The sequence below is a fragment of the Dacryopinax primogenitus genome (assembly GCF_000292625.1).
Source record: "Dacryopinax primogenitus strain DJM-731 SS1 chromosome Unknown DACRYscaffold_17, whole genome shotgun sequence".
Taxonomy (NCBI): Eukaryota; Fungi; Basidiomycota; class Dacrymycetes; order Dacrymycetales; family Dacrymycetaceae; genus Dacryopinax; species Dacryopinax primogenitus.
Window position 1 is genome coordinate 546,349 of NW_024467214.1, and position 8,085 is coordinate 554,433.

Consider the following 8,085-nt stretch of genomic DNA (forward strand, 5'->3'; position numbering starts at 1 on the left):
TGTGGCGTTTGCGCCGGCCTCAGCATGACCGCTGGGGTTCGTCGGGAATGGGCTTCGCGGCAATACCAGCAGCAAGGGCGGCCAGAGCGACGACGGAAGTGATCTGCATAGTGTACTTTGGTGGGATTGAATGAAAATTTGGAACTGTAGTTGAATGTTGTGCGGGGGTGTAAAATAATGGTCGTGAGTTGTCGTGAGTTCCTGGCCAGCAGGTAGTCGTGAGAAGAGTGTGTGTGTTGTGGTAGGAATTCGTCGGGTGAGCCTGCACCTTAGTGTGGATGGGTGAGGGGATACATGGCCACAAACTGACACTCTTATATAGGATGGCATCAATGGGCTTTGCATACTGTGCTGTCCTCTGGTGGATGCCGTTCTTGAATAGAGGGTGCCGAGCAATATAACCGAATGAATGAAAGCTCACAATTGTTTCATCCTCTGCTGAGGACTAGTATAGACTAGTAAGCATAAACATAGCCCTTTCAATGGGTGCGAATGCTAGTCCGTTTTCGAATTCATACCGTCTCCGATCAATCAAATTGACCAGGGATGGCAGTGCTTCGGCAAATGGCGTTCCAATATGGACATGAGTTTGATACCGCTTGACCGGTATTGATGCACTAAGCTGTCAGACCAAAATGAAATTTTGGATGTGATACGCACAGCAAGCTCCACCCTCCGAAACACATCCTGTAACGAACCGCGTTGCAAGGAGGCATCCTATTACTGAAACTCGGCCGAAATCCTGTCCGTCTCCTCATTAATCTGTTACAATGTTATTTAGTTACCGTCTCCTGGTCTCGTCGTTGTCGTATGTTCCTCCGAGCTCCCTCTAACATGCTCAACAGGTGGATACTTAGATTTTGCACATGCAATCCTTTCAAATCAATCTTCGCGCTTACATGACCTCAATTGACCCGTAACAGAATCTCATTTCCGCACTTCATATCGCGGCCATAACTTGTGCTTGATAGACAGCTCTACAAACAACACAGATAGCGATCAACTAGGGTACAATGATGCGAAAGAAAACCTCGAAGGGAAGGCGCTCAGTCAAGCTCCTCCAGGCTGAAGTCGCGGGCGGAAGGCGGGGCTTCCTCACTCTCGGACTGCTGTTGCGGTTGCATCTTGCGGGAACCACGCCCCTTGCCGCCCCTGCCCCTGCCCTTGCCGCCCCTGCCCATGCTGCCCCTGCCACCCCTTCCCCCACCGCCCCGGCGGCCTTGGGGAGAGCGGACCTCCAGCTCGAAGTCATCATCGAAACTGCGGGCTGCAGGTGCGGAACCTGGAGTAACAGGGGCTGCGTCCGGGACAGGTGATGTTGCCTCTGCGCCAGGAGCAGGAGAGGTCGCTTCCTCGACAACCTTCTTGTGACTCTTGCGGCCGCCACGCCTACTACCACCACGACCATGGGCACCGCGGCCGCTCCTGGTACGCCGGCCGCGCTTGCCGCCCCTGGTACGCCGGCCGCGCTTGCCGCCCCTAGCTTTCCTGCCGGCGTGCTTACCAGCACCCTTCTGCGCGTGGGGGGTTGCAGGTGTCGCAGCTGCAGATGCGGGCTCTTCAACTTCTTGGCGAGCTTCCAGGTCGAACTCGAGAGTGGGAGAACGTATCTCAAGGTTGGATTTCATGAGCTCGAGGTCACGAGGACGGTTGGCACGTAGGAAATTCTCTTCCTTGCGCTCGCCCAGAGCTCCTCCCCTTCGCTCTGCTTTGCGCTCGATGCGCCGGATCGGGGCCCCGCTGAGACCGCCCTGGGGCTCAGGAAGAGGGTTGGCAGCAATGCTGGCAGCGAGGGCAGCGAGGATGACGACCGAGGTGATCTGCATCTTGAGGAAGATTGACTTGCTTTGTAGGTTGATAGTGATTGTAAAGTGTTATTGAAGTGAGGTAGGGATCGTGAGTTGTCGTGAGTTCCTGACCGGCAGGTGGGCGTGAAATGAGAAGAAGAGATAGGTGGAAGGAAGTGAGAATGCGACTAGGTGAACCTGCACCTGAGTCGAGTGATTGTTGGGGTGAAGAGTTGGAGGAACATTTCGGTCGGTTTATAAGCATTCCAGTCCTCCTCCCCCGAGCGATGCAGTAAAGCCAGTTCAAGATCTCATTTGCTTGTGAATGACTCCACGCCAGGCAAAGGTTTGTAGTTTGCATAGTGGTTGCCTCAATGTTTGGTCGTCAAAGCTGTACTACAGTTTGTGATCCCATGGAAACTCGGCATGCACCGCGCATGACTAGTCTAACATTCGAAGCGTTTCATCTTATCGATCTTACTTAATGCGATGTGCAGTGCCGAGTCACACAGAGTGCCGCCGGAACATCAGAAAGTCAACGTCGGAGAAATTTGAAAGTGCAGTGTTCGATTTTTGGCTCCGAGTGTTCGCAACTTGATTGCGTTTCATGTTCGAACAGTAATTTTAATATTAATGTATGTTTCAAATGTCGATCAGGGGTACTAGTACTTATTTGCTAAGTGACGATGTGAAGAACCGGACCTCGCCGATCATTTCACTGCGCTTGGTCACACCTCTCTCATCGCTTGCAGTGAAGCTCGAATCTTTTTCGCTGCCGACTCATGCCGACGTTAGAGGCTCGCCAACCATCACATCAACCAGTGGATATGAGATGAGCAATACGTTGTTTGCGCCGCGCAGCAAGTGGTGTGGGGCCTGGCGGTGTCGGCGCTTATACTTGGCTTGGGCATCTGTCGATCATTCGTGTTATTGAAGAACTGCTTTCACGTTATTCTCCTCTCGGACGTCAAAGCCTTGAAGTAGGACGTTACAATCTTCCGAACGCTAGTTGTACAAGACAAACCGAACAGTACTGCCGGACCCAATGACGCGCCGGACCAGGCCAATCGATCTCCATCCATCCCGTCGTCAACCGCTGTAACTGTTTTCCAACAACAAGCTAACCTAACAAACGTTTCATGGTGCTCTTTTGCCTCGGAATGGAAGCTTGAACATAGACGGATTTGGAATCCGTCGGCCGTCAGCGCCTCTAACCTTCGTCAACGATGCCGTTAATGATCAGAAATGCTTATTCATTGTGCATTTGCTTCTGTTTGCGCATCAGCGTCTGCAATCTATATTGAAACCACGAGGAAGCTATTCTGTTCGCTATCGGAGGCACATGTGAGTGATTTTGCTACTTTTCGCTTCAAATTCCCAGAGCACGGAAAGGTCGGCGAGGGTTGGACTAGAGTGAATCACTTCGCACACCCATCCTCACGCCCTCACGACGATTCGGACAGTCTGAAGTCAGATAGCACGTTCTAGCGCCTCTAATATGAGAAGGTGGGTACGTTTTACTTTGCCGCATCGCGTTCTTCCGATCACTTCAGCTATACTTATCAAATCCACTCAACCACGTTCCCCTCTGACATTCCTACAGTCCGCTGTTCTTTGGGATCAGAAATATATAGTGTGACACGTCGAGTAGCCATCAGATTGCACGCATCCTATTCCTCAAGAGAACATTGTATGCTACCCACAGTGATGTTAGAGAAGAGGGAAAGAAGGAACAGGTGGAGGAAGGGAAGGGAAGGGTGGGGTGTCATTAGCCGCTTGTCCCTCAGCTGCAGGTGCAAGACTAGGGGGTCTTGTGGGTGCACATCTGCCCGGCAGGTAGGAATGGGGGAGGGACGCGGAAAGGGCGTTAAAAATCCGAGTCTGAGAGGAAGGATGTGGTTCATAAACGTAAAAGGGAAGGAGGATAGATATGTGGACCGGAGAACGACGCTTGCACACACGCCACCAGCAGGGTGTCGTGCACATCATGAAGTAGAAAACAGCGAGAAGAAACATCACCACTCTATCCACCACGTCCACAAAGTGGAACACAACGCAGTCGACGCTCAGCACCCACACGGTGTCTGCGCGGTATCGCTATCGATCCTGATCGGATCCGGGTAGTCATTATACAGCTCCACTTCGGCTTCTTGTTGCAGCGCATTCTTGGCGATGGTCTGGAAAGCTTGCTCGACGTTGATAGCTTCTTTGGCAGAGGTCTCAAAGTAGGGGATGTTCCCTTTCGATTGACACCAGGTCATGGCGCGTTTCTGCGATACCTGAGGGGAAATCAGCACTCTGTGGCTCTACGCACGCTGCGGCTGCACTTCATCATCGAGCAGATGGATAGGCACAGCGCGGCGAAGAAAGACAGGCACGCACCTGTCGTTTGCTTTCCTCCACATCAACCTTGTTCCCCAACACGACAAAAGGGAAGTTCTCCGGGTCATGCGGGCTCGCTTGGATAAGGAACTCGTCCCGCCAGCTGTCCAACGTCTCGAACGACTTGGCGCTGTTGACATCGTATACGAGCACGCAGCAGTCGGCACCGCGGTAGAAGGCGACGCCCAAGGATTGGAAGCGCTCTTGGCCTGCGGTGTCCCAGAGCTAACGACAAGGAAAACGATCCGGTAAGCAGCAAAAGGTGCAATTATACGCGAATGATAGCAATGAAACGTTGAGGAAGAGTTCACATATGAAGGGCGATGCATCACAGCACCCGATCAGCATACTTCTCTATGACAGCTGAAGAGGCAAACGCACCTGCATGGTGACAAGCCTGTCATCTACCATGACCTCCTTAGTCAAGAAGTCTGCGCCGATAGTAGCCTTATACTGGTTCGAGAAGCGCTTGTTGACATATTGGTTCATCAAGGAGGTCTTGCCTACGCTGTGGAGTAGTCAGAACATGTGGGAAGGCAGCGCACGGTAGACGTGGAGGATCAAGGAGGGTATGGACGTACCCTGAGTCACCGAGTATAATTACTTTAAGCAGTACGCGGCCCATGGCTCGTTGTGTGTGTTTGGGGGGGGAAAGTGGTGGTAGGATAAGAGATGGAATAGGAGTTGAGATGAGTTGGAAAGGTAGAGGGAGGCGGTGTATTCTCCTTTCTTGAACAGTCGTAACAATGACCAATAGAAATAACCCAGGTAGTTATAAGCGGTGTATGTGCTGTTAAAGCAGTAGTAATGAAGGGGGAGGTCGAGGAGGTCGAGGAGGAGAATACCGTCAGTGCGATCCCGGCCAATAATGTCCGCTGCTCCGCCACTGTGGAGAGAACAAAGAATGATGAGTTTAATCCCGTTAACACAGCCACATAGATGGAGGCAGCCTCATGCTCACTGTGCGCTTGATTAGACTCTGCCTCTCAAGGGAACACGGTACTCCTGCTCTCAACTTTCTCTTCTTCTCTGCCCTTTGAACAGGGCAGAACTGTCTACATAACTGAGCAAAGTCCTTTCAAGGGAATTCTGAGAGACATTAGAATCAATTCTGACTGCTTCTAATCTCCGCTTTCGCCGCCTCTGAGCGACCACAACATCGTCACAATGTCCTCACCACTCTCTCTCCCACCTCCCCTCTCCCCAACGCCAGCTATAACAAGTTCGACATCATTACCTATTCCAGGCACCCCCGCCTCTACAAGTACTTCAGGAAGCAGCACCTTGTGGCAGGACCAGATCCTCGAGCGTCTCCGCGCAAGAAACGTTAGGGATTGTGCTTATGCGGGCATTATCGATCAGTGTGCGTCTCACCTCTTTCGGAATATTGGAGGCATGCAAAGCTGATATGGTACGCATTGTGTTTGGATAGATCGGCAACTCGCTGTGCAGGCGCGTGTGTTGAGGGAGAGAAACCAGACGCTGTTAAGGGCGATGAACACCGCGCGCGCGAGCGGGTCTGCAGGTGACGAGTACGTCTCTCCTCTCTCTGCGTAGACATTGATTCTAACTCTAGTTTAGGAATGCCGTCCGCACAGCACTCATCACATCGCTCGAAGAGCAGATATCAAGGATGCGCGACGAGACGCTCGATTTGCACAAGAAGCAGTCGCAGCACGCACAGCGCCTGCTCGAGATGTCCGACACCCAGCGACAAGCGGAGGATTCCGCGCGCTTAACGCAGGAAGAACTCCGCCGTGTACGTGACGAGCTGTCCTGCGCGCAACGTGAACTTGAAGCGTCCCGCCTGACCATAAGGGAGAAAGACCGGTTTATCCAAGAACTTTCCGACGACAACAATGCCCTGTCCCTTGAGCTCACGCAGACCGCAGCAAGGAACGACAGCTTGAAGAAGGACAACGCTAGCCTTCTCCAGCGCTGGTTGGATACGAAGAACGAGGAAGTGAGCAGGATGAACGAGGCGAACGGGTTTTGGGAGGAGATGCAGAGCGCGCGTGTCCGTGTTGGCACAGCAGGGGTTGGGGTTGGCTCTCCGTACACCGCTTCCGTTTCGGGGACAGGGACGAATGGCGAAGGCCTTCAGCTGGCGGCAGAGACCTCGGAACCTCCAGCCGAAGGCTCGTCGGGTTTTCGCAGGCCCCCGCCCTCCCCAGGGCAGACGAGGAAGAGCGTGACGGGGAAGGAGAATGGATGATCGTAAGGTCTCCGTCGCCTGATGCTGGCGTATCCTTACCCACTGAGAGGGCGGGAGGTCCTGGGCCTGAGGGAACCGAGGAAGAGGGTCGGGAGGAGCCGGGCGACGACGAAGAGTTCGCTCTCCTTTGACCATTTCCCACTTTCACTCTTCCCTTCTCCCATCTTTAACCCCCTCTCCATCCCCTACTATTCTCCACGGTTTTCTTACACCTGACTTTCCCCGACTTGCACGCTATACCCATCCATGTATTCGTCACCTATCCCTGCTCTCAATCCTGGACAGCTGAATGATCATCCACCGTTTCCTGTCTCCCGATCGCAACTTGCGTGTGCACCAGGCATCAAATGATGCGACGACGCGGACTGTCTACTTTCTTCCTGGCTATTGCGTCGGTCTGCCAATAATCGCCAGGTCCTGTCTCAGCAACGAATGTAAGCACCCGTGCTTTCCGAAGTTTCAGTGGATAAACGACGGAGGAGGCCTGTCCTTCACGAGAGGCAAGACTTTGTGCTCTCGGATAGGACGGGTCGGCTGCGAAATTATCAATCATCTTTATGCGGCAAAGGTCAATTTCAAATAGGCAAATTACCTCAAGCACACCCCCGAAACCCAGCACGTTGGCCCGACCTGCGCCATATTGATGCTTGCAAACTGGTACGCATGTGAAGCCCTATAGCTGAAACAAGACTATGGTGAACCGACTCAAATGACACAGCGCATCGGGCTTACCTTCATTCCGTTGGGTTTGCCGATCAGCACATCGCCTGCCTGCGGCTCCAAAGCCATTATAGGAAAGAACGAAATCGCGTCGCAAGGTACCTTTCTTGAAGCTACGCATGTCAAATACACATCTACAGCTTACGTGCATTTTTATTGGGGGCGGAGTGAGGCCGAACACAATGTCAAATATTTCGATTTGACTGTATTGGAGTGATCGAGCACAATGTCAAATATTGATTTGACTGTATTGGAGTGATCGAGCACAATGTCAAATATTTCGATTTGACTGTATTGGAGTGACTTCCTGAAGCACACTCACCGCCCTTAATTAATAACACTTAGCGCCTTTGTACAGTGCTCAACGCAGTTCATTCAAAGCACGGAACATGACCGGCTCCGGGTGAGTCTGTTGGATCACATATAAGGACGTCAGCGTGCATATCCCATCGACTCCCAAGTGCAGGCTCACCCGACGAATTCCTACCACAACACACACACTCTTCTCACGACTACCTGCTGGCCAGGAACTCACGACAACTCACGACCATTATTTTACACCCCCGCACAACATTCAACTACAGTTCCAAATTTTCATTCAATCCCACCAAAGTACACTATGCAGATCACTTCCGTCGTCGCTCTGGCCGCTCTTGCTGCTGGTATTGCCGCGAAGCCCATTCCCGACGAACCCAGCGGTCATGCTGAGGCCGGCGCACCCGCCACAGAGGCCCATCACCTGCCCGGTTCCGAGACAAAGGAGGCGCCATCGTCCTCTTCACTCGCGGAGAAGAGGCGGATTTTCTTGACGGGGATGAGGTTCGGGGAAGAGGCAACACGCAAAGCGTTCCTTCAAGGGCTCCATTTCGGAGAGCTGGAAGAGGCTGAACGCTTGGCGGGAGAGCGCCTGCACGAAATTAAACAACTCGAACGGGAGGAAGAGTACCACCACGGTTATTGGCACCATGGGCATCACCGGCA

The 8,085-nt window shown here is 52.7% G+C and overlaps 4 protein-coding genes across 4 annotated transcripts; 2 read left to right on the top strand and 2 right to left on the bottom strand.

The window, feature by feature from the left end:
* Positions 1–997: 997 nt before the first annotated feature.
* Positions 998–1,897, bottom strand: DACRYDRAFT_24136 (uncharacterized protein; the record flags this gene model as incomplete). The annotated part of the gene is made up of 1 exon (XM_040773563.1): positions 998–1,897. A coding segment is annotated over exon 1 (776 nt), but the record flags the coding sequence as incomplete, so codon positions are not given.
* Positions 1,898–3,443: 1,546 nt separating this feature from the next.
* Positions 3,444–4,863, bottom strand: DACRYDRAFT_24137 (uncharacterized protein). The gene is made up of 4 exons (XM_040773564.1): positions 4,751–4,863; positions 4,551–4,677; positions 4,170–4,394; positions 3,444–4,066 (listed from the first exon to the last, which is right to left on the bottom strand). The coding sequence occupies exons 1-4, from the start codon at positions 4,792–4,794 to the stop codon at positions 3,854–3,856; spliced, it is 609 nt and encodes a 202-aa protein (XP_040625957.1). The 5' UTR covers positions 4,795–4,863; the 3' UTR covers positions 3,444–3,853.
* Positions 4,864–5,336: 473 nt separating this feature from the next.
* DACRYDRAFT_101627 (ATG16-domain-containing protein) lies at positions 5,337–6,906 on the top strand (the record flags this gene model as incomplete). The annotated part of the gene is made up of 3 exons (XM_040767572.1): positions 5,337–5,532; positions 5,602–5,701; positions 5,751–6,906. The coding sequence occupies 3 exons, from the start codon at positions 5,337–5,339 to the stop codon at positions 6,382–6,384; spliced, it is 930 nt and encodes a 309-aa protein (XP_040625958.1). The 3' UTR covers positions 6,385–6,906.
* Positions 6,907–7,723: 817 nt separating this feature from the next.
* On the top strand, positions 7,724–8,046 carry DACRYDRAFT_110383 (uncharacterized protein; the record flags this gene model as incomplete). Its single annotated transcript, XM_040769045.1, has 1 exon — positions 7,724–8,046. A coding segment is annotated over one exon (323 nt), but the record flags the coding sequence as incomplete, so codon positions are not given.
* Positions 8,047–8,085: the final 39 nt, after the last annotated feature.

What these genes read in the sequence shown, in the direction of transcription:
- DACRYDRAFT_24137 (XM_040773564.1), bottom strand. Translation starts at nt 4,794, where the DNA reads ATGGGCCGCGTACTGCTTAAAGTAATTATACTCGGTGACTCAGG. An exon ending in ATTATACTCGGTGACTCAGG is followed by an intron (nt 4,678 to 4,750) that starts GTACGTCCATAC and finishes ACTACTCCACAG; the next exon opens with CGTAGGCAAGACCTCCTTGA. An exon ending in TGGAGGAAAGCAAACGACAG is followed by an intron (nt 4,067 to 4,169) that starts GTGCGTGCCTGT and finishes ATTTCCCCTCAG; the next exon opens with GTATCGCAGAAACGCGCCAT.